The following is a 26,095-nucleotide window of genomic DNA, read 5'->3' as shown; positions in this document are numbered from 1 at the left end:
GCAAATCTGGGAGTTCCCGTCATGCCTCAGGGGTAACAAACCCGAATATAGTATCCATGAGGACACATGTTTGATCCCTGGACTTGCTCAGTGGGTTAAGGATCCAGAGTTGCTGTGAGCTGTGGTGTAGGTCATAGACATGGCTTGGATCCCACATTGCCATGGCTGTGTGTAGGCCAGCAGCTGCAGCTCTGACCCCTAGCCTGGTAACTTACATGTGCTGTGGGTGTGGCCCTAAAAAGACAAAAAAATAAAAAGGGCAAATCTGATCATGTGATCATGTCACCCCCTATATTTGAGCTTTAAAAAAAAATTTATGACTAGGGTAGCAAAAACTGTGGAAGGGCCCAGACTGGAGGCAGGTGGGCCAGGAGGGAGATATGTTGGTCAGCCCTGGTGAGCAATATTAGCTTCTACTGGGTTTTTCCATGTCTGTAGAGAGCAGTGGCTAAATTCAAATGAGGGTGGTAGAATTGACAGCTCCTAGATATTGAGTGGATTGAAGAAGACAAACACGATTTTCAGGTTCCAGGCTTAAGTAACTGGGTGGATGACAGCTCCTCAACCTAAATAATGAAAAGGAGGGTGGGGTCGAAGCAGGGCAGGCGGGGTTGGGGATGGTACAGGAAAAGGTTGTGTTCAGCTTGATGCACTTGCATTTGAGGTGCTTGTGTGGGCACGGGGAGTCTCTAATATATAAATGATCTTGGTCTCATTTCATGGGATCAAGGGCATGGAACAATCTCCTCCACCTTCAGCATCTCAGTGGTAGCTGAGACCAGGGAGTAGGGAGTGGGTGAGCACATCCAGGAAGAATATGTAGAGTAAGGAAAGGTGTGGGTATGCTCCCGGAAAAGACCCACATTTAAGGACCAGCACAAGGAAAATGAAATAGGAAGATACAGGGGAAAGAAACCAGTCCAAGAGGTAGTCCTGGAACAAACTATGGTCGAGGCGGGTATGAAACCGTCGAGGCGGGTATGAAAAAGAGAGTTACTGAGTAAATCATTGAAAAATTTCTCCTGGACTTATGTCACCTAGAAGGCCATTTATAATCTCAGTAAGCGTTTCAGCAGTTAGGTTGAGGAGTAGAGGGAAAAGTGTGCTCTTTCAACAGCTCCACAAGCCTCATTTTTATAAAATAGATAGAATGATATCTTGCATACCAGTTGTGGGAATTAAAGAATGCAGACAAAGCACATTAGCAAAGTGCCAGGAATACAGTAGGTCTTTACAATTTTTTTATATTATATATTAATATATAAAATAAATATATTAGCGATTATTTCCTCTGACTGGCTGGCCCTGTGTGGGCTGCCTATCTTTCAATTTGGCCCCTCAATCAGCAAAGAAGGGCTCTAGTTGGTGATACCTATTACAAGGTAGTCATTAAAATCATGGCTCTGGAGCCAGACTGTCTGGGTTGGCATTCAGATTCTGCCACTTATAAGTTGTGTTTTTTTCTCCTGAGCCCAAGGCATGGGTAAGTGCCAGGGCCAGGGATCGAAATCAGGCCACAGCAGCAACCCAAGCCGCTGCAGTGACAACACCGGATCCTTAACCCACTACACCACAGAGGAACCCCAAGCCAAGTCTTTTAAACAATCTATTTAAGTGTCTTCACTTGCAAATTGTAGACAAATAATAGTACCTAATTCATAGGGCTGTTATGAGGTTTAAATGTGATGGCACACTTAGAAAAGGATCTGGCAAAGTATATAAGCATTAACTGTGTTATCTTTTTACTACACCATAGTTAAGAACATTTGGTGCGTCCTCTCCTTGATCCCTGCTCTCTATGTACATTTTCATATATTACACATCAGGACTGCAAGATTCGATTCCCAACTTTTCAGTGACACATCTGAAATTTATCTACTGTATATCACAGACCTAGTCAAGGATGGAGATAGGAATTCCAACAGAGATTTGCCTAACTCCAAGTTCTCACTGCCTCCCCACTAGAACCAAAGGAGGGCTCACAATGTGTCTGAGGCACATAAAGCAGTGAGTGATCTGGGAGATTAGCAAAGGCTTTAGAGAACAGACTCAATATGGAACTCCAAGGATGTATTCATTTACATTTGGATAGGAGAGATACATTTGCAGCTAAGCATTCCAATTGGAAGAATGATATGGATAATGCCCAAGGATGGAAAAGTTGAAGGGAAAACAGACTGAGGATGAAAAAGAAACAGTAAGTAAACTGAAAATGGGAAAAAGAACAAGACTCATATAGTTATGGTATTCGGGAGGAGGGAGAGTTGTTCACCAAACCTTGAGGTCTTAAGATAGTTAGCTCAACCCAGGCATGGATCCCTGTCAGGATGTTCCTGCCCAGCACTGCCATGCAAACAAGGCAGTACAACCTGTTAATCCTTCACAAGCCACTCTAAGGAGATCCTGTCTTAGGCTCAGTGCACCTCTAGGGGCACAGAGGGGTTATACCTGCTTGCCACAAGCTTTTGAATGATAGTTCCTCTCAGGACTGGTTCATGAATTAGTAAGGAACTCTGACCATCCACCTCTGCATGGGCCATGCCATTGGGTGAGAACTTCTGGAGTGTCCTGCCTTACCTGCTAGCCCCTACCTTGACACCCCCGACTCTGATCTTGCCTTTCTCTTCTGGCTTGGAGGAATTTCTCTGTCTATACCTTCTCATCATCTGGTTGTGATCTTTATCTACACAACATGCCCAAACCAAACTATCCTCTAACCTGCTGCCTGCACTTCTCAAATTAATTTCCACTGCCTTGCAGAGTTGAAGATGATCAGTCATCTATATCTGAAGATGAATTGCTGGAAGAATGATGCTATTTCATATAAGCAGGTACAGTCTAGAAATAGGACTTTGTTTTATTATACTATCTAGCACTTAAACATTTACTTATGGAAGGAAAAAGCAAAGGAATACAGGTTTTTAGGGAAAGGTAAATAGTGGGGAGGGAAAAGGAGGTTGATGGTCAAGGAAGAGATTCCTAGGCCCTCTGAGCCCCACAGGGCTAGGAGCAGAATACAGCAAGGGAAGAACCAGGGTGTAAATTTTGAGGCACTCCGTCTTAGGTTGTGCAAATGCAGGGCAGGTCATTGTGCCCTAGAACAGACTACATTGGTCCAATAACCCTTCCTTGCTCTACTTAGCACAAAATAGTTCTCTTTACCAAGATTCCTAAGTATCTATGTCTTGTGTTTTAGAGCATTTGACATTTAGTTGTAACCCACTGTCACAATTTTATTTTATTTTTCCTGGAAGTGACACAGGGTATTTAAACAGTGGAGTTTTCCTTGCATTAGATTCTTCTGACTCCTGCTTCCACTAAGTCTGCTCAAGATTTAACTTCCAGACAATTTCAAACTGTAGTTTTCAGGGTTCTTGCAGCCCTTTTTCAATCTCCTTTGAATATATTTTCCTTATTCAGTTTCCTCCCTGGTTTATTGTCTGGCCACAAGTGTACAACATCAGGCGACCTTCCTTAACCTCAATTCTTTCCTTAGAGTGTAATGAATTAAAACCCTTAAGTGTTAAACAGTCCTCCTTTCAGTAGTTATAACTGACCCTTTTCTATGTGACATTCTCCAACAACTTCTCTTAAAATGGAGAATCAGGCCTATTTAGAATAGCCCTTTGTAGTTAGAAGTTCCAAGTGTAAATAAAACAAATACCATTTTATTCCGTTGTAAAATTTGAAAACCAGAAATAATGCTCTGTAATAGTGAAGATCTTAATACTATTTTTAAATGATTTTGGTTGCTGTATTTTCCTTCATTCACTGGTCTAATCCTAGTCATCAGTGATTCTATTAAGTGAAGCACATAATATGCTCAAGGTCAATTCTATCAGAAGCCTCCTTTGACCATCCTACATAAATTAACACCTTAGTATTCAGTCTCCAACCCCCTCATCCTGCTCTGTTTTTTTCTTTACTGCACGTCCCCATCAGGCATTAAATCACTGCTCACTAGCAATATAAGTTTATGACAGCTTTGGGACAAATTTGGCCAATTTCTTCACCATCATATTGCTAGGTTAGAATAGTCTGGCACCTGTGCAATCGAATATCAGCTGGTTGAATGATGCATAAACATCTCCAAAAGCTAAACAAAAACGCAAAATCATACACACAGATATAACAGTTCAAAAAAAATTTTTTTCCTATTTTTTTATGGCCACACCCTTGGCATATAAAAGCTTCCAGACTAGGGGTCAAAATGGAGCTGCAGCTGCAGGCGTACACCACAGTCACTACCAAAGCAGGATCCAAGCCGCATCTGTGACCTACAATGAAGCCTGCACCAATGCTGGATCTTCGACCCACTGAGGGAGGCCAGGGATTGAACCCACATCCTCACACACACAGTGTCAGGTTCTTAACCCACTGACCCACAACAGGAACTCCCCAAAAGTATTTTTCTTATCTTGACACCAAGTGTCAGCATATGTCCTGATGAAATCACTATTTTTTTTCTACAACATCCCCCTTTTCTATAGTCTAGAAAATATCGAAACAAGTGAAAGTTTGTTTGGCATTAATTGTTCCAAGAAGGACATACTTATTCAGGGATTACTAATTTCTTCCACAAGATTAAAAACAAAAAAAATCAAGGGAGTTCCCGTCACGGCTCAGAGGTAATGAACCTGACTAACATCCATGAGGACACGGGTTCAAACCCTGGCCTCCCTCAGTGGGTTTAGAATCCCGAGTTGCCATGAGTGTAGTGTAGACACGGCTTGGATCTGGCATTGCTGTGGCTGTGGTGTGTAGGCTGTCAGCTACAGCTCCAATTTGACCCCTAGCCTGGGAATTTCCATATGCCATAGGTGTGGCCCTAAAAAACAGAAAAATAGAACAAAAATCAATTTAATAACCATTCCAGTGTTAAACCTAAAACAAACAACACTTTAGTCTCATTCTGGAATCTACCTTTCTCTGTAATTTCCCAAGAGCTATGTGCAAATTTTCTACATTATTTAAGACATTATCTGAGCCGAGAGATTTATTTAAAGCAACTAAATATCTTAACCACCTTAGATGTCTAAATTATCTATTTGTTTGCTTTCCTGTTTGAAAGTCGTTATCATTCCACAAGGTACAAGAAAACATGGAGAGGAAACTGAGTATTTTTTTTCATCTTTTGTATTTAAACTACAAATAGGAGTTCCCGTCATGACTCAGTGGTTAACGAATCCAACTAAGAACCATGAGGTTTCGGGTTTGACTCCTGGACTTGCTCAGTGGGTTAAGGATCCGGTGTTGCCGTGAGCTGTGGTGTAGGTTGCAGATGTGGCTCGGATCCTGAGGTGCTGTGGCTCTGGCGTAGGCCGGTGGCTACAGCTCCGATTCAAACCCTAGCTTGGGAACCTCCCATATGCTGCGGGAGCGGCCCAAGAAATGGCAAAAAGACAAAATAAACCAACAAACAAACTGCAAATAAATTTTGCAACATTATTCCAAAATAGTGAGACCATTTTCCTATGAGCTTTAAAAAACAGCTCAGGGAATTGCCGTCGTGGTGCAGTGGTTAACGAATCCGACTAGGAACCATGAGGTTGCGGGTTCGGTCCCTGCCCTTGCTCAGTGGGTTAAGGATCCGGCGTTGCCGTGAGCTGTGGTGTAGGTTGCAGACGCGGCTCGGATCCCGAGGTGCTGTGGCTCTGGTGTAGGCCGGTGGCTACAGCTCCGATTCAACCCCTAGCCTGGGAACCTCCATATGCCGAGGGAGCGGCCCAATAAATAGCAACAACAACAACAACAACAACAAAAAGACAAAAGACAAGAAACAAAACAAAACAAAACAAAACAAAAAACAGCTCAGGAATTCCCTGGTGGCTCAGTGGGTTAAGGATCCAGCATCACCACTGCCGTGGCTCAGGTGGCTGCTGTGACGCAGTTTAGATTCATGGCCTGGGAATCGCTCAAACTGCAGGCATGGCCAAAAACCAGCAAACAAAAATACCACAAACAATAAAGATAGCTTAGAGTATTTTGAGTGGAAGCATTTTAAAATCATCCTGTTTGTGCTAAGCAATTGTGGGCATGAGGCCAATTCTGAAGTACTTGAGATAAAGAAAATGCTCTGGCTGACAAAACACATTCTCAAAAACACACTATGGTTTAAAACATTTACCTCTGTGAATGTGGCCAATAACTAAAACTCCTCCTGCTCTTCAAAACCTCACAAGCCCAATTTATGTTCTACTCATTAAACAAACAAGTCTCAACAATCTGTATATTTTCAAATCAAAAGAAACCCCCATTAGAAAACTAGAAAAAATATATTTCAGTTCTTTGGTCATTTCATTTTAGGGTATGTAACAGCAAGAAACTAGGGTGTGGATTATGCAGAGTATGGTCTGTTTAGAACATGACAGAGTTGAGTCATATAAACTTGCTAAACCAATAGAACAAGTTTATCAGAAGAGAGGAGCTTCCTACCTTGCTTTTCAATAGACTGTTGGCTTTCCCCTGAAGCAGTAAGTAACATGGCATTCTCAAAAGTCCACTGGATGTTGTTCAAAATGAACATCTACCCTACTTCAAATATGCTTTAAGTGCAACTTCAGTTGTGAAGCCATTTGAAAAGTTAAAGGATCTATACAAATACAAGATTACAAAGGAACCCCTTATCTTCTAGCAAAATACTAAAATGGAAAAGTTAAAGCATGCTGGAATGCTACATTCCTAATTTACTGGTTCCAACATTGCATCTGAAGTGTTTCTGAAAAAATGAGTTTCCAGACTCCAAAACAAAAACTCCAAGTTACAGGAAAAATAGGGAGTTAACAGTAACTGCACTTGGAGATTTGAACTAGGGGAATAAAAGTTGGGAAAGAGACTTTTTTACACCGTTGGGCTGTTTTTTGTTGTTGTTGCATGTGTTTTATCACCTTTTTCGTAAAAATAAAGGGAACATCCATACTAAGAATAACCTTGTGGGAATTCAAATACAGTATTATCAGCTTCTCATTTTTGCAGGGGAAACCAGAAATCTGAATTTTATGCAGAAACCCCCCAATTTTGAATGTAAACAGTTACTTTTTTAAGCAGTGTGGGTTGAACTGTATTCCTATTAAGTTGTATCCTGAATAGGAGCACCTTGCAAGATGGGGGAAGGGTGACGGTGGTGAGTTTTGCACTTTTCAACAACAAAAGAGGCTAGGCTTGCCAAGGGAGGTGCCTTTTCCCAGTTCTCACAAGGGTACCTACACAGACAGTAGTGGCCCCGCTTTTTGCAATCTCTGGATTAGAAAACAGAATTGAAGCATTAGATCTTGGAGTTAACTCATGCGCCTTTAATCCATCCACATACCTAGGAGAATAATATCATTCTATCAAAGCAAGCTGCTCATCTTCCAGGCTTCTTATTCTTCTAGCAATGGCAATGGATTGTACTTAGGCCTTCCTATTTTAAGTGATATATTTGTGACACACCGTTTTTAATAGTGCCAGATGCCTTGTGTTACCGTGTTTAGTTAAAGATGTGTAATATATGTGAGTATAGAGTCAGTTGAATTAAGGACTTATGACCAAATAACAGATACAGCAGCAATAGCTTTTTGTTATTGAGTTTATATAAAGTTTTGAAAGAACTTATATCTTCTTCCAAGATTTTGGGGATATTACTTGTATAAGTGGGTGGGACAGGATTATGCATGTTATGAATATTTAAACTGATAGCTAAGCATTTCCTCACAGGTGGAAGAAAATTCCTGTTAATACTGCTTTTCCCAGGACTTTCCTCCTAGCCTAAAACAAGCACACAGAGGCCAATGTGTCATGATACAAAATGTACAAGGCTGGAAATAAGGAAACTTGGTTTCTAATACACATCCTGCTACTAGCTAGTTACGTAGATGTTTTGTAGTGTTTATATAGGTTTTCTAGTTTTTTTCTTTTTGGCCACGCCCACAGCATACCGGGGTGGGGGATCAAATCCACACTACAGCAGTGACCCAAGCCACAGCAATGACAATGGGTCCTTAACTTGCTGAGCCACCAGGGAACTCCCATATGTTCTAGGGGGGTTTTTGTTTGATTTTTAGGACCACACCTGAAGCATATGGAAGTTCCCAGGCTAGGGGTCAAATCAGAGCTACGCTGCCAGCCTACACCATAGCTACAGCAACTTGGGACCCGAGCCACCTCTGCGACCTACACCACAGCTCATAGCCAACACCCAATCCTTAACCCACTTTGCAAGGCCAGGGATTGAACCTGCATCCTCATAGATATTAGTCAGGCTTGTTACTGCTGAGCCACAATAGGAACCTCCAATGTTCTAGTTCTTAAGAAAATCAATTCATGTTTTTAAAAAGCAGCCACTGCTGTGAAGATTGGTTTAAGACCTTAAAAAAACTGAGAAAATGTTGACGTACAAAATTAAGTAGTTCCCAGTGAGGTTTTCATCACATAATAAGAAGAGCACACAACAGCTATTATTGGCACACATGGACTATCTATTAATTCTCTAGTTATTATAAACCTAATTATGGCACAGAAATATATTCATTCTGCTTCCAGTGCTACTCCATTTCTAGCTACTTTCTCAAAATCCTTAACATCAGCTCAGTGGGGTTTGCTATAAATAGCTCATGTCTGTGATACGTAAAAGTAATGGCTCCCCTCATTTTGTTTTTTTAACACCCATTTTTTAAAGTAAGGAAGATGGGGAAAACTCACAAAGAGATGGAGAGTAAAAAAAAGCATCATCAAAGTTTTGCTTAAAATTAAAAAGATGTTTTTTACTACCTCATCATTTTACAACCACTTTAAATCTATTTTTTCAATTTATATTTAAATGACATTACAGCAAAAAAAAAAAATATGACTTTTGTTTCCATTAAATTTGCCTACTAATAATCATCTTAATAGACAAAGGGAGGGCTAAGAAAGATAATTAAATATGAACTGAAAGCCTTTAAAAGCAGATGCAGTGAAGATAAAAAATTGTACATCAATGACTTAATTATATTTGCTGACTTTTGTTGCTTGGTGGGAGAAGCCAGGGCTGCCACCCAGTGGCAATGTAAGTCTTTAAATGATTTGAAGATTTAGAGAAATAAAAAAACATTTAAAACAAAAATTAAAAACACCAAATCAAAAACCTCATGAATTAGATGATGTAATTTTGGTGTATTACACCAGTAATTCTGTGGTATATTAAATGTCTCTTTATAGCATAGTAAAGAATACAAACAGTCATCTGCCAAGGCAGCACTGGGGAAATTTTTTGAAAAGCTCATGACTTCCTACTATTTACTAAGTTACATGGTTTTAGTAAGTATTCTCAATTAAAATATTGAAGGTTACATTGCTTAAATTACATGTCCAGTATTTATAATGGGGGGGGGCGGGGAGCCGTGACCATAAAATACAATTGGTTTTCTTCTGTGATCTACAGAAAAAGATTCAATACTCTAGAGTAGCCTCATATCCATACACTCAAACTTCTGCTTGGTAAACAAAAACAAAATAGAAGCACCTACAAAAACAAATTCTAAAAATAATTTTCTCTAACCATTAGCACATACTGCATCTTTTCCTCAGGTATATACATCAATTCATGTCCCAGTCAATAAAACTCAAAGCTGAAAAGTAGCAGATATATTATGCCTGGTAGTTAATGATGTTTGGTGGGGGGAGAATCAAGTATCTCACTGTCTCCTACTTCTCAAAATTTGGCCATAGTTTTTTTTTCACATTGACACAGGTAATGTATTCAAATACAAGACACTTTGGTGAAATAACACTAAAGCATCCATTCACAGTTTGAAAAGCTAATTATCTCAGAGACTGCCTTGTTCTCTTGCATAAACAGATAGAAGAACCCCCCTCCAAAACTATTAGGAATTTAGAGATTTTTGTTTCCAGTAGTTGTAAAATTAAATTGTATATAATGTTTTCTAACCTATGTCCCATATGTTTTGTTTTACACTGAAGACAACGAATGAATTTTGAATAATGGCAGACACAACATACTTGATATTTACAATGGCTTGAGACAAATACAATACCTGAAAATAATTTCTAATTTTCCATTTATTATTGCTATTTAGTCACAGAAAAGATTAACTCTCCAAGAAATTTATTTTAGCATATGCCATATATTGATATAATTGATATAATAATTTTATATGATGAGAAACCATTGCAGAAGTAACTAAGGTGGTGCCCTTACACAGAAATAAAGAGGCAATAAAGAAATTCTTCCATATAAAGACTTTTGACTTGCATCATTTTTTCAAAATATAAAACCTTACTATTAGAAGCAAAGAGAAAAACAGCCAAAAAAAATCCCAATAAAACAGAAGACCAAGGATAAGGAATTGCTCTATGCAGATGCTTGGCATATGTAGTAAATATATGTATGTGCCGAGTTATAATAAAAAATACTTATGTATTACAGTCAATTCTCATAGAGTTAGAAACAGCAGTTTCCAATCAAGCATGACTGGACTGACATTTTCTCAGTCTTCAATTACATGATGAATTACAACTGTGTAGCAGTCACTTCTGGTCAACAATATCATGATAAATGCTTAATAAGATATAATTTCTCTCCTTGTTCACTTGTAAAAATTGGTGCCTTTTTGTAATGTTCTACAAGTTCTTCCATCGTGCTGAATTTACGCTGCCCAATGCAGTAGAGAGTCTCCTTTAGTTGGACTTTAAAATGCTTGTTTTTCCCTTGTGCTTTTAGTGATACAGAGAAATCATTTGGCTAAAAGAGAAAAAACATGTAGGGTAAACATTTTGAAAGACCATTTATTGGCATTTTTATATTAAACTAATAACAGCTAAGATTTGAGCACTTTTAAGTAGTAGGTACAATGCTAAATTATTTATGGGAATTATCTCCTTTATGCTTCAAAGCAAACCCCATTTTACAGACAGAAAAAAAAAAAAAAATGAGGCTGAGGAGAAGTTGTCCAAGATCACCCATCTAGTTAAAAGAGATAGGATTCAAACTGAAGTAGACTCCTTTTATGTACTCTATGTAACACCCAGAGCAAATCCTTTTGTTTAAAATCTGAAGCATAAGAGCTATATTCTCTCCATTCAGACTTCTCAGAAACATATAGAAAATCCAAGACAACCACTTCTGTTCAATTAGTAGCTATCAGTTGCTGTCTTACAGAGTAGCTGATATAATACTGATTTCTCAAAGATGAAGGCGAAAAAAATGAGAACTGATATAACCTCTAATAAGAGGTCATAAATTCAAAATGCCTACAAGGGGCAAAAAAGAAATGTAAGCAAGGGCCAGAGTAGCTATATAGAGGGAACAACAGTGCATGGCTTATCTAAAGGATGTGGCCACTTAGCTGCAGTTGTTACCTTGTAGGAATATGGCTCAATGTTGACAGACTTTCCAATTTTAAAAGGGAAATCTGATGTCTAAATTTTTATAATAAACCTTCCAAAAAAATTTTAATGCTTTTTTTCTTTTTTTTTTTTTTTTCTGTTTGTTTTAGGGCCGCACCTTTGGCATATGGAGGTTCCCAGGCTAGTGGTCTAATTGGAGCTGTTGCTGCCAGCCACAGCCACAGCCATAGCCATGCCAGATCCAAGCTGAGTCTGTGACCTACAGCACAGTTCATGGCAACGCCGGATCCTTAATCCATAGAGCAAGGCCAGGGATCGAACCCTCACGGTTCCTAGTTAGATTCATTTCCACTGTGCCATAACGCCAACTCCAAGCCTTCCAAAACTTAAATACTGATAATGAATTCAAATGTTTAAAAAACACTATGCAGATCAAACAAAACATTCCTACTTGAGACCACTACATTAAAAATTCTACTGCTAAAAATAATGTTATATTTTGGCTAATATCTATGCTTGATTACCCACAAGAAAATACACAGTATTCTGCAATTAAGCTAGCTTCTTAGTTTTTTTTTAAACCTAACACACTTCTGAATAGTCTGTATCAACCTCAGAAGCCTCTTATACAATTACTGTCAGTTTCAAAAAGTGGAAACATCCTATACTTATGGTTATTTGCCATCTATTCCAGGGTTGCTCCCTTCCTAATCCCTCTGCCCACTGCTTGTCCTGGAAAGAAGACCCAGGGCAGGCATCTAACAGAAAACAAATCCCACCAGTCTTCCCTATCATCAACCGCCTCTCTTCCTGAGGGGTTATGTACAGGCCCCCATTTCTTGATCTTTATATAGGACAGTTCAATTAATTTCATTTTCACCCTCTCTTCTTTTCTCTCTCTCTTACACCACTCTCACAGATAGGTTTTCTTCTTTCTTTCAACCTTTTCTATAATGATACATTCACTTTTGTACAAATATATACACACAAAGCCAATACTAATCATGATTTAAAAACTGGAAAAGCAGTGATAAAAATAAAGGCAATTTTTAAGGGACAGAGTATCATCAAATTCTAATATCCTAGAGAATATCCCAAAGAGCCCACATAACTTTTTCTTATTCAATTTATGGTTTTATAGTTTTACTAGTACTGGAACAGAATTTATCTTTTATTGCAAATGGACCTCAAATACAGTGCTTATTCAAATGGGTTTTTTTAGGTACACAATAACTTCCAAATGACCAATTTATAATGAAACTTAAATATCAATTTTTTAAATTTAGGGTTTTCCCTTATTGTAAGGATAGTGCATCCAATACCCAATTCAAAATGTTTTCTCAGTTTAGTCTACTGCATAGAAGAAGTAAAGAAGCCAGTGTTTAATTTTTTCCATTTTTCAGTTTACTGCAACAGAAAATACATTAGGAAAGCAAAGCCAAAAGAACTAGACAGGGCCAAATAATTCAGTGTAGGGCTATATTTTACTAAAAATAAATACAGTTGGAAAGAACACTGACTTTCACTCAGAATAAAATATGCTTATGTCCCAACTTACTGCGTGGTTAACTTTAGGAAAACCACTTAAGCTCTCCAATCCTCTATTTATTTTTTTAATACCCAGAGCTCTATTTCCATTTACCTTTGAAAATCAACTTACCGAAGATTCACTATCACGAATGAGGAAATCACCTTCACGGCCTCTTTCATTTAATGCCATTTCTGCTTGGTGCCTGGTGACTTTGCCATAATACCATGGATTGCCAGCAAATTTTCCAGTGAGTGAAGGCCTAATGTAATCACATTGTGGAGGTGATGGTTCTAGACCCGAGGTTAATGGATTATTCTGCATAATGGTAACATAGTTTTTTGGCACCAGACCAATCATTCCATTGATCTTCCTGCATTTCCACCACTCAGGATCATTTTCAGGTTTTTCAATAACATCCATTATATCTCCTTTCTCGAAATTAAGTTCTTCATCATTGGAGGAGCTGAATGGGTAAAGAGCCTGTACCACATGCAACACTTGTCCAGTATTTAGGTTATTGACGACTGCTGCTAATTTCTCTGACAAGGAACCCACATGGTCACCCAAAGGACTGTCACCTTCCTCAGTTACATAGTTTGAAGGAAACCATCCAATTTGTCCATTGTAGCTACCGCGCCACCAACCATCACTGCATTTCTCCATGACAATCACCTTCGTCCCTTTTATCAATGACAATTCATCCTCTCTCTCTGCCATGTAGTTAAATTTCACATAAGCAGGCATGTTGAGATCATAGAGACGTTCCCCTGGGTCAACAAAGCTTTCATCAGCAGGAGATGCAGAATCTGGCACACTATGTTTTCTTTTCACTTTTCCAATGCCTGTTTAAATAAAAAGGGTAATGAGAATACAAAACAATAATCAAAGATACCAATTCATTCATTATTAAAAAAATGGATCTTCAATTGCTATTTTTTTAAGTCTTTTAACTAAGATAACAAATCTCTCCTCCCTCCCTGTCTCCCTCCCTTCCTTCTCTCCTTCCTCCCTCTCCTCCAACTTCTTCCCTCCTTCCCTGGAGGTTTGTTCCTGTTGACCCCCTTCCCATATTCTTTTCATAACCAAATACTTAACTATAGTTATTATATTGCAGTTTAACTTTTTATCTTTTTTTGTGTCAAAGGCTCGGAAATAATTGCATAACAATTATAAAATTGCCCTAAATTAACAAATTGTCTCTTAAATGTACATACAAGATTACTTCTCTCATATCAACAATCTAAGTACATAAAGGCTCCAAGAAACACATATTCTACTTGTCTTACTTTATTAACCAAGATTCTGTAACTAGCAGTATAGAAACAAAACAATAACTGAAGTTACGACTTGATATGCAAAATAAAACTGTAGTTATATCTGAGTAATCCAGCTGCTTTCTTGGTTCCCAGAGCCAGTTGCTTTATTTATCTCATCTTTATTTTAAAGTAATATACTATTTACTTATTTGTCACTCTTCACCCAGTTCACACATAAGCTCCACATGAGCAGGGATTTTTTTTTTTTTTTTTTTTTTTGCTATATTCTTGGCTATAATCCCAAGAATCTCATATAGTGCTTAGTACACAGTAGATGCTTAATATATACTTGTTATAAAAATTGAAAAAAAAATCACCAAATGGTACTATCATCACAAATATATGCTACATCAACTTTAGTCAAGAATTTTCACTTTGTCCACTTCTTAGCACACGATTTTGTGTTCTAATTTTACTGAGTAAACTAAGGCGCTCCTATATAAAACTCCTCAAACACCTTCTCACTATCTCAAAATTCTTTTTCATTACCCTTACTCTTTTTCTTATCCTAAGTTTCCAACCGCTTATCCTTCTGGGTTCTTAATATCAAATTTCCTGCTTCTTTTTGGAACTTTTGGCCACCCCTGTTTCCCTCCTATTCATTCCCCTCTATTGTCTAAAAACAAACTTAGATCACTTCTATTCCAAAATAAATTGACTTTAGTTCTGCTGCTTTTTTTTTTTTTTTGGCTTTTTAGGGCTGCACTTGTGGCATGTGGAAGTTCCCAGGCTAGGGGTCAAATTGGAGCTGCAGCTGCTGCCCTGGACCACAGCCACAGCAATGTGGGATCCAAGCCACTTCTGCAACCTACACCACAGCTCATGGCAATGCTGAATCCTTAACCCATTGAGCGAGGTCAGGGATCGAACCTGTGTCCTCGTGGTTAAAATAAGATTCATTTCTGCTGCGCCACAATGGGAACTCCCCTCTGCTACTACCTTTAAACTAAAGTTGTCTTCTCCTTTTCCTTCAACTTTTCATCACTCACTTACATTCCTCATAATCCAGTCCTCTAAATCCATCCAAACTACTCAATTAAAATCATTCTTATAAAAAGAGATGTGTCATCTCTTCACTGCCAAATCAGTACCTTTAAAGCCCCTGGTCTATTCAAACTCTCTATACAGAAACCAAGATCTCATATTACTCTCTCCAACATTTTCTCCTTCACTAATTTCACTGAGGGTCCCTTACTTTTCCTACTGACCTGTTTAAATATTCTTGTGTTCCTCTTCTGGGCTCTTCTAAACCTTTTTATAAAATTGCATTGTAATTTGTCTGTCTTAATGGGGGCAGTATCGTATTACCCTGTATCTCCAGCGCTTAGCTAGTAGGAAGAAAGCGAACGTTTGCTGAAAGAATAAGTAAATGATTCCCTAGTTGAAAGTGTTTCCCAAAATGCCATGCTTGGACTTAGCCTCTACTTCAAGACAATCATACACTTTCATTTTCTATAACTTCTGTAGAGAAGATCCCAAGGTCTTTTTTCTTTACAGCTCTAAGCTCTCCCTAGAATTCAAGCATTATCATTCCAATTGTCACTAGACACCTACAGATTGTACCATCAGTACCTCAAATACAACCCATGCCCAAATAAAAATAACCTTTCCCATATCCATAAATCAACTAACTCCCTCCCTCCCAATTTCCTTCCTTCTGGTTAATGACATATCATCATCCTGAAAAATTCGTATATCAGGGATTTCTTGCATAGTAGGGAACTCTAGGGTTCTATCCCTCCAAAAGAGTAATTAATGAACTGGTGAATATTGTCAAAATCGACTTTTACACAATTCTAGAATCTAGTTTAAAAAAAAGAAAGAAAATTTACAAAAACTAGAGCAAGAAGAAAGCTGCTGCTGCTTTGTAGTAAGAGAGCACTGTGGCATTTTAAGGTGCCTGCCTAACATCCCTTAAATCCCAAATCAATGGTGGCTGGGAGGACAGCAACCTGAACTAATGCCACAGAAAGCAATCAAGGTCTTATTCACAAAGAATTGTAATTGTGGGTTTCAACCTGTCTGGCAGCTACCTGAAGTACCAACACAATGGCTTGCCTTGGTTTCACCTGACTTAGAGCATTCTCTGGGCTAGGGTGTCTTCTGCTGAAATCATTTAGTTGATGCTGCAGCCTGGTGCTAGAGACAACTGGGACAAGGAACAGATTGGAAACCCAGAAAACAAAAACTGAAGGAGTTTGTTACACTATATCTGAGCTACCAAAAATGTTAAACAGAATCCTCCAGGCCGAAATGACACTACACAGTAACCTGAAGTCATGTGAAGAAGTGGTAAGGGTAGCTATATTTTTAAATATAAAAGCTAGTAGTATTATATGTTTAGCTTATAAGTCCTCTTTTATTCCTATATGATTTAAGATGCAAATGTATAAAATAGTAATTTCAAATCTAGGTTAACAGGCATACAATGTATAAAGACAACTATAAAAAAGCAAATTTTTATACTCTACTGAAGCTAAATTTGTATCAATTCAAAGTTGATTGTTAAAAAGTTAAGATGTTAATTGTAATCCACAGGGTAATCACTAAGGAAAAACTACACGGAAAAAGAAATGAGAATGAAAACAAAATGTACATCATAAAAAATCAATTATAAAAGGCAGTAATAAAAGAACCGAGAGGAGAAAAAGTATATGTAGAAAACAAACAGCAAAATAGCAGAAGGCCTTCCTTATCAGTAATTTCTGCCCCCCCACCTCAGGATAAGCAAGTATTTAATTGGCCTTGGTTTTAAACATTAAGTTGTCAGTTTGAGCTTGATAAGGTTTTTTTTAGTTCATATTGCTGCTTCCTTTTTAAAAAAAGTGTTTATGTGTCTTTTAAAATACAGTTGATTTACAACACTGTACCAATTTCTGTTGTACACCAAAGTGATATAGTCAATACACATACATGCATTCCCTTTCTTCCAGTATCTTCCATCATGGTCTATCCCGAGATTGGATATAGGTCCCTCTGCTATTCAGTTCCTACTTGCTTATGCTATCCAGTACCTCATTGCTTATCCATTCTAAATGTTAACAGTTTGATTCTATTAACCCCAACTCCCAGTCCATCTCACGCCCTCCCCCTGGCAACCACAAGTCTGCTCTCTATGCCTGTGAGTCTGTTTCACAGATTCATTTGTGCCATATATTATTTTATTTTATTATCATTATTTTTTTATGTCTTTTTTTAGGGCCACACTCACAGCATGTGGAAGCTCCCTGGCTAGGGGTCAAATCAGAGCTTCGGCTGCTGGCCTACAGCACAGCCACAGCAATGCCAGATCTGAGCCGAGTCTGTGACCTACATCACAGCTCACTGCATGCAACACTAGATCCTCAACCCGCTGAGGGAGGCCAGGGATTGAACCTGCAACCTCATGGATACCAGTTGGGTTCATTTCCACTGAGTAACAGGAACTCCTCTATCTTTTGATGAGAGCATTCAGTTCATTGATATTTAAGGTAATTATTCATATATATTATGTATTCACTGCCATTTTAAACCTTGTTTTCTTTTTTTTTTTTTTTTTTTTTTTTTTTTTTTTTTTTTTTTTTTTGCTATTTCTTGGGGCGCTCCCGCGGCATATGGAGGTTCCCAGGCTAGGGGTCGAATAGGAGCTGTAGCCACCGGCCTACGCCAGAACCACAACAAGGCGGGATCCGAGCTGTGTCTGCAACCTACACCACAGCTCATGGCAACACCAGATCGTTAACCCACTGAGCAAGGGCAGGGACCGAACCCGCAACCTCATGGTTCCTAGTCGGATTCGTTAACCACTGCGCCACGACGGGAACTCCTAAACCTTGTTTTCTAGTTGATTTTATGTTTCTCCTTTGTTTCTCTCTTTTTTTTTTTAATGGTTGGATGATTTCCTTTTATGTTATACTTGTGTCCTTTTCTTCATGGTTTTTGTGAATCTATTGTTTATTTTTGATTTGTGGTTGCCTCATTTTTCAAATATGTCAACCCCTTCCTATATCTGCTCTCTTTAGACTGATAGCCACATAGGATCAGACAGTCTTTTTTTAAAAAAGTCTAGATTTTCTTGTAATCCTTCGCACATTTTATGATTTTGATGCCTTTTTTTACATCATTATGTTTATCCTTTTGCTGTTCCTTGTGTTTATCACTACTTTCATGAATAGGTTTTTTGTTTTTTTTTTTAAATCTGTACTCTGGTTTATTTAAGTGATTACTTTCCAGATGCGATTTCCTCTACCTGATATCTTCTTACTTCTTTCCTATTTTGGAGGAGACTTTTCAGTACTCTTTTAGGACAGGTTTAGTATTGTTGTATTTAGTTTTTGTTTGAGAAATTCTTTATTTTTTCTTCTATTTTTAAATGATAACCTGGCTGGGTAGAGTATTCAAGGTTGCAAATTTTTCCATTTAGAACTTTGACATATCTTTCTCAGAAAAAAACAAAGGGATAAGTCTTTGTGACCTTGGATTTAGCAATGGATTCTTTGACTTGACACCAAAAGCACAACCAACCAAAAAAAGGATAAACTGTACTTCATTAAAACAAAAAACACTTGTGCAAAGGACACTAGCAAGAGAATGAAAAGACAATCTACAAAATTAGAAAAGTATATTTGCAAATCATAATTCTGATATGGGTTATATCCAGAATACATAAAGAACTCTTAGAACCCAACAACAAAAAGCAAAAGAACCTATCTAGAAAATGGGCAAAGGACTTGAATAAATAATTCTCCAAGGAAGATACACAAATACTCAAAAAGCACGTGAAAAGATGTTCAACATTATTAGTCATTAGGAAAGTGAAAATCAAAACCATAGTGAAATACTACTTCATATGCTACTAAGATGGTTATAAAAAAAACCAAACAAAATGAAAAAGAAAGAAAGAAGGTACATGCTAGCATGGATATGAAGAAACTGGAACACCTCTTACACTGTTAGTCAAAATGTAAAATGGCCCAACTGCTATGGGAAATAAGTAATGGTTCTTCAAATATTAAACACAAAACTACCATAATTCCACTCCCAGGTATATACCCAAAAGAACCGAAAACAGGTATTCAGACAAATACTTGTATACAAATGTTCATAGCATCACTATTCACAATAACCAAAAGATAAGAACAACCAAAAGGTCCATCAAGAGATGAATGGATAAACAAGATGTGGTATACCCATATAATGCAATATTATTCAGACACAAAAGGCATGAAGTAGTGATAAAGGCTATAATCTCAAAAACAGTATGCTAAGTGAAAAAAACTAAACACAACAAGATCACATATTGTATGATTCCTTTTTCTTTCTTTTCTTTTTTTCTTTTCTTTTCTTTTTTTTTTTTTTTTTTTTTTGTTGTTGTTGTTATTGCTGTTGTTGTTGTTGTTGCTATTTCTTGGGCCGCTCCCGCGGCATATGGAGGTTCCCAGGCTAGGGGTCGAATCGGAGCTGTAGCCACTAGCCTATGCCAGAGCCACAGCAACGCAGGATCCGAGTCGCGTCTGCAATCTACACCACAGCTCACGGCAACGCCGGATTGTTAACCCACTGAGCAAGGGCAGGGACCGAACCCGCAACCTCATGGTTCCTGGTCGGATTCGTTAACCACTGCGCCATGACGGGAACTCCTCTTTTTTTTTTTTTTTTTTTTTTTTTTTTTTTTTAATTTTGGCCATACTCACTCCATGTGGAAGTTGCTGGGCCAGGGACTAAACCTGCACCACAGTAACAATACTGGATTCTTAATCCACTGAGCCACTAGGGAACCTGTATATGACTCCATTTACATGAAATAGCCAGAATAGGTAAATCTATACAGACAGAAAGCAGATTCACTAATCTGCCAGGGGCTGAAGGGAAGGAGTAATGGGAGTAATTGTTTAATGGGAATGGGGTTCCCTTTTTGGGTGATAAAAATGGCTTGGAATTAGACAGATGTGATAGCTGGACAATGTTGTTAATGTATTAAACACAACTGAAGAGTACGCTTTAAAACAGTTAACTTCATAAATTTATACATCATAAAAATTATTTTCTCGAAAGATTTCTGGAGTTCCCATTGTGCTTCAGTGGTAACAGGCCCAACTAGTATCCATTAGGACAAGGGTTCGATCCCTGGCCCCACTCAGTGGGTTAAGGATCTGGCATCGCCATGAGCTGCAGCGTAGGTTGCAGATGCAGCTCAGATTTGGCATTGCTGTAACTGTGGCATAGGCTGGTAGCTTTCAGCTCCAATTCCACCCCTAGCCTGAGAACTTCCTTATGCCACGGGTACAGACCTATTAAAAAAAAAAGATTTCCACCTGAAATCCTTAAAGCTGTCATGTGTCCTTTCTGCCAACACTTTTCATTTCCACTATTAATATGTTAATTCAGGCCTAAGTTGTTGTCATTGAGCCTTCTCTACCTTTGAACTAGTTTTCTTTTTTAATTAATTCAATCTATTCCATTTCAACCCGTTTTCCACATCAGTCTAATCTTTTTTTTTCCTCCCATGGCCACACCTATGGCATATGGACATTCCCAGGCTAGAAGTCAAATGTAAGCTGTAACTGAGGCCTATGCCACCACCATCACCACAGCAATGCCAGATCTAAGCCTCATATGTAACCCATGGTGCAGACTTTGGCAATGTCGGATCCTTAACCCACTGAGGAGAGCCAGGGATCGAAATCACATCCTTACAAAGACATGGGGTCTTTAACCCACTGATCCACAAAGGGAACACCAGTCTAATCTTCTTATATCACAGCTACAATCACATGACCCTATTGCTCAAAAGCCAGCAGTGGCTCTCCTGCCTATCAATTAAGGAAATACTATCCCTAGCATCTACAGCCCTCTCTAGAATGTCCTCAAGCCTTCCTTTGCAGGCTTATAGTATAGACTATTGAAAAAAGCAATCAGCCTTTGGGTTCAAGTCTGCTACTTACTAACTGTAGAATCCTAAGCAAGTTATTTCACTTTTTTGAGCTCAGAAATGGAGGAAACAGCACTCACCATGAGAGTATTGTGAAAATTGAGTAAAATAATGTTAAGTAACAGCATATTACACAGAGCAAATGTTAAACACAAGCATCTTTCTATAATGCCCTACACTGAAAATACCCTGAATTTTTAAAAAATGGGCCACCTAAATCCCTTGAATTAGATGTTCCTATCTTTATGACTTAGTATATAGCTTGTTTCGCTAGTTCTTCCCAAAACCTTAATTAAAATTTCTGCCTCTCAAAAACCTATCCATTCAAGAAGTGCTGTTTCAAGTAACAACTTCACTATTTTATTCGTCCTCCTGCTTCATGTTTTTCAGCATCCTTCATTCCCTACCCATACCTCCAAAGACATATAAGCTCTCCTTCTTTTATGCATCCCAGTACCTTGTATTTCTGAGGTACCTGTATGCTAGCATTTCCTGTGTCTGTCTTTTAAGCTCATCTTGTAGAGCCTAAGATCTTCTGCATTTCCTATACTATTAGAACTATATATACTGGAGATGCTCAATAAGTGTTTGTTACATTGATTAAATTGAATACTGATATAAGCAAATGTAAAATTTTAAGCCTGAAAATAAAGGCTAGTTCCAAAATGCTTTTCTTTTGATTCTGAAAAAGATAATGTCTAAGACTACTTATGCCTTGTCCAAAAAAAGAATGAAAAGAATTTTTGGACAGACTCAACAATTAAAGCCCCACCTGGGAAAATACCAAACAACCTATTTTAATCTTAGAATATTTGTTCTCTATGAAACACAGAGCCCTCTGTGATCTCTCTTGTGAACATGACTTTAACTTTATACCTGCTTAACTACTACAGCTATACAAGCTCCTCAGGAACCAAAAACCTCATGCTCTTTCAAGGCTCTGAGACTGCATGCAATGTTTTTCTGCATCAAACATGTGCCATTCTCATTCTTCAAGACTCAAAGTGTCTTCTCACTGAAGATCTCCCTATCTATCCCCAGTTACCCATTTTTTATACCACTACTATTCTTTGTAAATATTTGTACTATAATGCTCATCACTCTGCATACCAGTATTTCTTCCTGGAAATTAAAAACCATGTTTTTAACCACCTCTTTATTTCTCCCCAGTGCCTGGGCCATATAAAGTGTTCTGTTTCTATTTATCATGCGAATGACTGACAAATGCATACATAATTGATAAGCTTGCTTTTTCCACTGCTTACAAAGCTTTGTGAAGGGCCTGTTTATTGCTCTTCATTTTCCACTGCTAAAACATGGTCCTTCCAATCTCATGTTATCAATGACAGAACAGATGCAAAAGTACTTTACAAAATTATACAAAAGTAAAGTATTAGTATCCCTTAATTTCTCAATTACGTTATAATCAGCAAAAATTAGATCACTCCACAAAAGCAGACTCCTTCAGATCAAAGGATTATCTTTTCTAAATTCTTCCCAATTTCACAGTTAATTCACCACAATCCTCCTAATCTCAATTAGTCCCTTTGCATTAAATCTGTTTTTTTCTTTTTTGGCCACCCTGCAGCACATGGAGTTCCCAGGCCAGGGATCAGAGTCCAGCCAGTTGTGACCTAAGCTGCAGCTACAGCAATGCCGGATCTTTAACCCACTGTTCTGGCATAAGGATTGAACCTACTTCCCAGTGCTCCCAAGACATGGCCTATTCCATTGCACCAAAGTGGGAAATCCTTTGCATCAAATCTTTCAAAGTCGTTGCTTATGTGACTCTAATTCTTTCTCTATCTATAGTCATAATGTGTGCACTAGGAAAACTCTTTAACAAAAGAGACCTAAATTCAAATTTTAGTGCTGCTACTTACTGGTTAATCTGATCTTGGTCAAGCTTTTTAATCTTCTCTAAACTCCAGTTTCCTTGTTTGTGAAATGGTGGTGTGTATGAGTACGCAATGATGGTGTGTAGAAGTACCTATCTCAGAATATTTTTATAAAGAACTTCTAAAAGTTTATATGTAAGGCATTCAGTAGAGTCCCTAGCACATAGCCGGTACTCAATCAATGGTGGTTACTACTTTCCTGCCTCTTAATGCTTCTGGCATTTACTTTTTCAAAAATACTTAGAACATTTATTATAGCATTAAATAGCTGGACCTGGACAGAGTTGGGAGGGAAATACTCAGGTCTAAGCAATGAGGATGTGCACAACTCTGAGGCACTTTTTTTTTTTTTTTTTAGGTTTTATTGAAGTATAGTTGATTTATTGGTTGCAATAATTTCTGCTGTACAACAAAGTGATTTAGGCATACATATACACATATTCATTCTCTTTCAGATTCTCTTCCCACTTAGATTTCTGAAGCAGTCACTGTTATCATTAGCTTTGTTTAAAAAGCCAAAAGCATTAGTATAGCTTTCAATCTTCCCCTCACTCTAATCCACTAGTCTTACTTCTTTCTTCCTTTAGCACTATTTCTTGACCAAAACAATGTATTATTAACTCCTCAAAAGTTTTTAAGACTTTGGTTAGTCATTGTGAATATTTCATTTTCACACAGTAGTTGTCCTCAACTTAGGCAAATCTTTGTACCCATAACTCTTCTTTATGCAACTTGGTTTCCAAATCCTTTGATATACTTGATGCTAGTATTTGGAAGCATCTGAGTTTCTCAACACAATTTTTAAAGTTTATCTAGCCAGAGTGAATAGACTATGTCATTTTATTTGGACAGCAAACACATATGGGAACTACTGCATCCCTTCCCCTGAGCACCTCACAGATTTGAATCAATGCCATCACACAATGTGTTAAGATTTTTTTAGCACCTACATAATCACAGAAGCTCTTACGAAGTCTTTTACTCATGTAAACCACTGTGAGGACAGATTCTCAGCAAGTTTTTCAATTCCTTTTAAAAATTCAATGTAGAATTTTACATTAGTATCTATCTTATTCATCTTGTTTATTTCTTAGTTTTTAACTTTCACATATATTTCTGAACCCAATATACTAGTTATACTTCCATCATTAGGTCTTCTTTACTTTAAGCATGTCACTTTCCCTCCATCTAAATCACAGATTAAATAAATGTTCAAAAGAACAAGGCCTAGGAAAGTATTACTGATTCTTGCTAATTTTTTAGGGAACTATAATTCTGTTCTTATGTTCCTACTTCTTCAAAACCAGTTTCTCCCTTATGGATTTTCCCTTGATTTCCATGACACATCTGAGACTGATCAGTTGTTTACTGGGACTGTAAGACTTTTAGAGTCAGAAGGGACTTTCTAGGATCATCTAGTCTTGCCCAACTCTCTCCTTTACAAATAAGGAACAGAAAATCAGGAAAGTTAGTTATATACCCTTGGCCATATGGCTAATAAATAGTACAGCTAGGAGCAGAACTAAGGAATTCTAAATACAAATATATGGTGCTCTTTCTATTACAGGTTTTCATTTAATTTTAACAATTTTTATCTGTTCACTTCAGTTACATGAAATAAGATAAACTGTTGTTTTTTCATTATTCTCTGCTTTATCTAAAATAAATGTGCCCTTCAGGTTCTCAAGGGTACTCTGGCTACCATATACAAGGAGCACAAATATTGTCACATAAAAGTAGAGGAATCTACTTATCAAGTCCATTCAGGGAAAATGTGGGTGAAAGCCTGTCTCTAACAAGGTAAAAAGCTAAAAAAATGTAAATTTTGGCATATTGCAGGCAATGATGAAAGGAATATTTTGGGTACAAATCTAAAATCCTGACCCCCCCCAACTGTACAAATATATTTAAGAATAACTATCAGGAGTTCCCATCGTGGCGCAGTGGTTAACGAATCCGACTAGGAACCATGAGGTTGTGGGTTCGGTCCCTGCCCATGCTCAGTGGGTTAACGATCCGGCGTTGCCGTGAGCTGTGGTGTAGGTCGCAGACGCGGCTCGGATCCCGTGTTGCTGTGGCTCTGGCGTAGGCCGGTGGCTACAGCTCCGATTAGACCCCTAGCCTGGGAACCTCCATATGCCACGGGAGCGGCCCAAGAAATAGCAACAATAGCAACAACAACAACAAAAGACAAAAAAAAAAAAAAAAAAGAATAACTATCAACTTTCTAAGACTCAGTAGAGAGAATGATAATTTTATATTACATTGGTGGTACATATTAAATCTCTATAAACAATGATAAAATATGTTCTTTTTATACCACTTCTAGTTCATTTATGTTCAACATCACTTACAATCAAACTTAAACATGAACTCCACTGTATTATTAATAATAAATAACAATCACCATCTATCTCCCTACCAGAATGTAAGTTCTTTGAAAGTTAGGGTTAGTTTTTTATTGTATAACTTTTGTCTGGCCTATTGTAGGTAGGCCACCAAGAAAAATATATTCATAAGCAAATGAGTGAATAAATTAGCTCTTTTAAAGGAAAATTAACCCCCCAAAATGGATCTAAAATTTTAACAAATCCTCAAGAAGTAATAAACAAGAGATATAGTCCAGAAGGATTAATTTGGTCATCATAGTTAACTAAAGAAACAAACAAGTATTAACATTCTTTTCCCAGAAAGTGCTTGCTAGCTTTACATTTTGCCGTTTTCCCTGAAATCTCTCAACAGGTTACTCTTTTGCTTTCTTAGACTCCTTACACATAAGCAAGGTCTACAGTTCCTCTGTTTATTTTTCTTTCTTTCCTTTTTTTTTTTTTTTTTTTTTTTTTGCCACGCCTGTGGCATGTGGAAGTTCCTGTGCCAGGGACTGAACCTGAGCCACAGCAGTGATAATGCTGGATCCCACTAGGCCACCAGGGAAATCCCTTTGGTTTATTTTTCTAGAACCACTGAGCAAGTTCACTATCATAAGAGCATTAAAAGGCCATCAGTACATACACAGATTAGGTGCTTGTTGTTAGTATTAGTACTACTTTATGACCTGAACAAAAGAACAATTCAAGAATTCGTCATTTTCCTTCAATATTTTCATATTCTTTAT

At 37.9% G+C, this 26,095-nt stretch overlaps 2 protein-coding genes across 6 annotated transcripts in view; both read right to left on the bottom strand.

Annotated features, from left to right (window-relative positions):
* IL20RB (interleukin 20 receptor subunit beta) overlaps positions 1 to 26,095 on the bottom strand; it is a 991,209-nt gene that overhangs the window by 35,628 nt on the left and 929,486 nt on the right. The window lies entirely within an intron of this gene.
* The window catches only part of NCK1 (NCK adaptor protein 1), a 78,485-nt gene continuing 61,110 nt past the window's right edge, over positions 8,721 to 26,095 (bottom strand). For 4 of the 5 annotated variants that reach the window (XM_021068316.2, XM_084986671.1, XM_084986672.1 and 1 more), the window contains 2 exons: positions 12,986 to 13,698; positions 8,721 to 10,720 (listed from right to left, as the gene is read on the bottom strand). In XM_021068316.2, the coding sequence (XP_020923975.1) occupies positions 10,526 to 10,720; positions 12,986 to 13,698 (908 nt within the window). In that variant the 3' untranslated portion in view covers positions 8,721 to 10,525. 5 annotated transcript variants of the gene reach the window in all.

This window comes from Sus scrofa, chromosome 13 (assembly GCF_054392235.1).
Source record: "Sus scrofa isolate SSC_HxYL_T2T_F1_AM1 chromosome 13, Sscrofa_HxYL_maternal_Yorkshire_Landrace_v2.0, whole genome shotgun sequence".
Lineage (NCBI taxonomy): Eukaryota > Metazoa > Chordata > Mammalia > Artiodactyla > Suidae > Sus > Sus scrofa.
The sequence above is the reverse complement of the archived record's forward strand: the minus strand, read 5'-3'. Positions and strand labels throughout refer to the sequence as shown.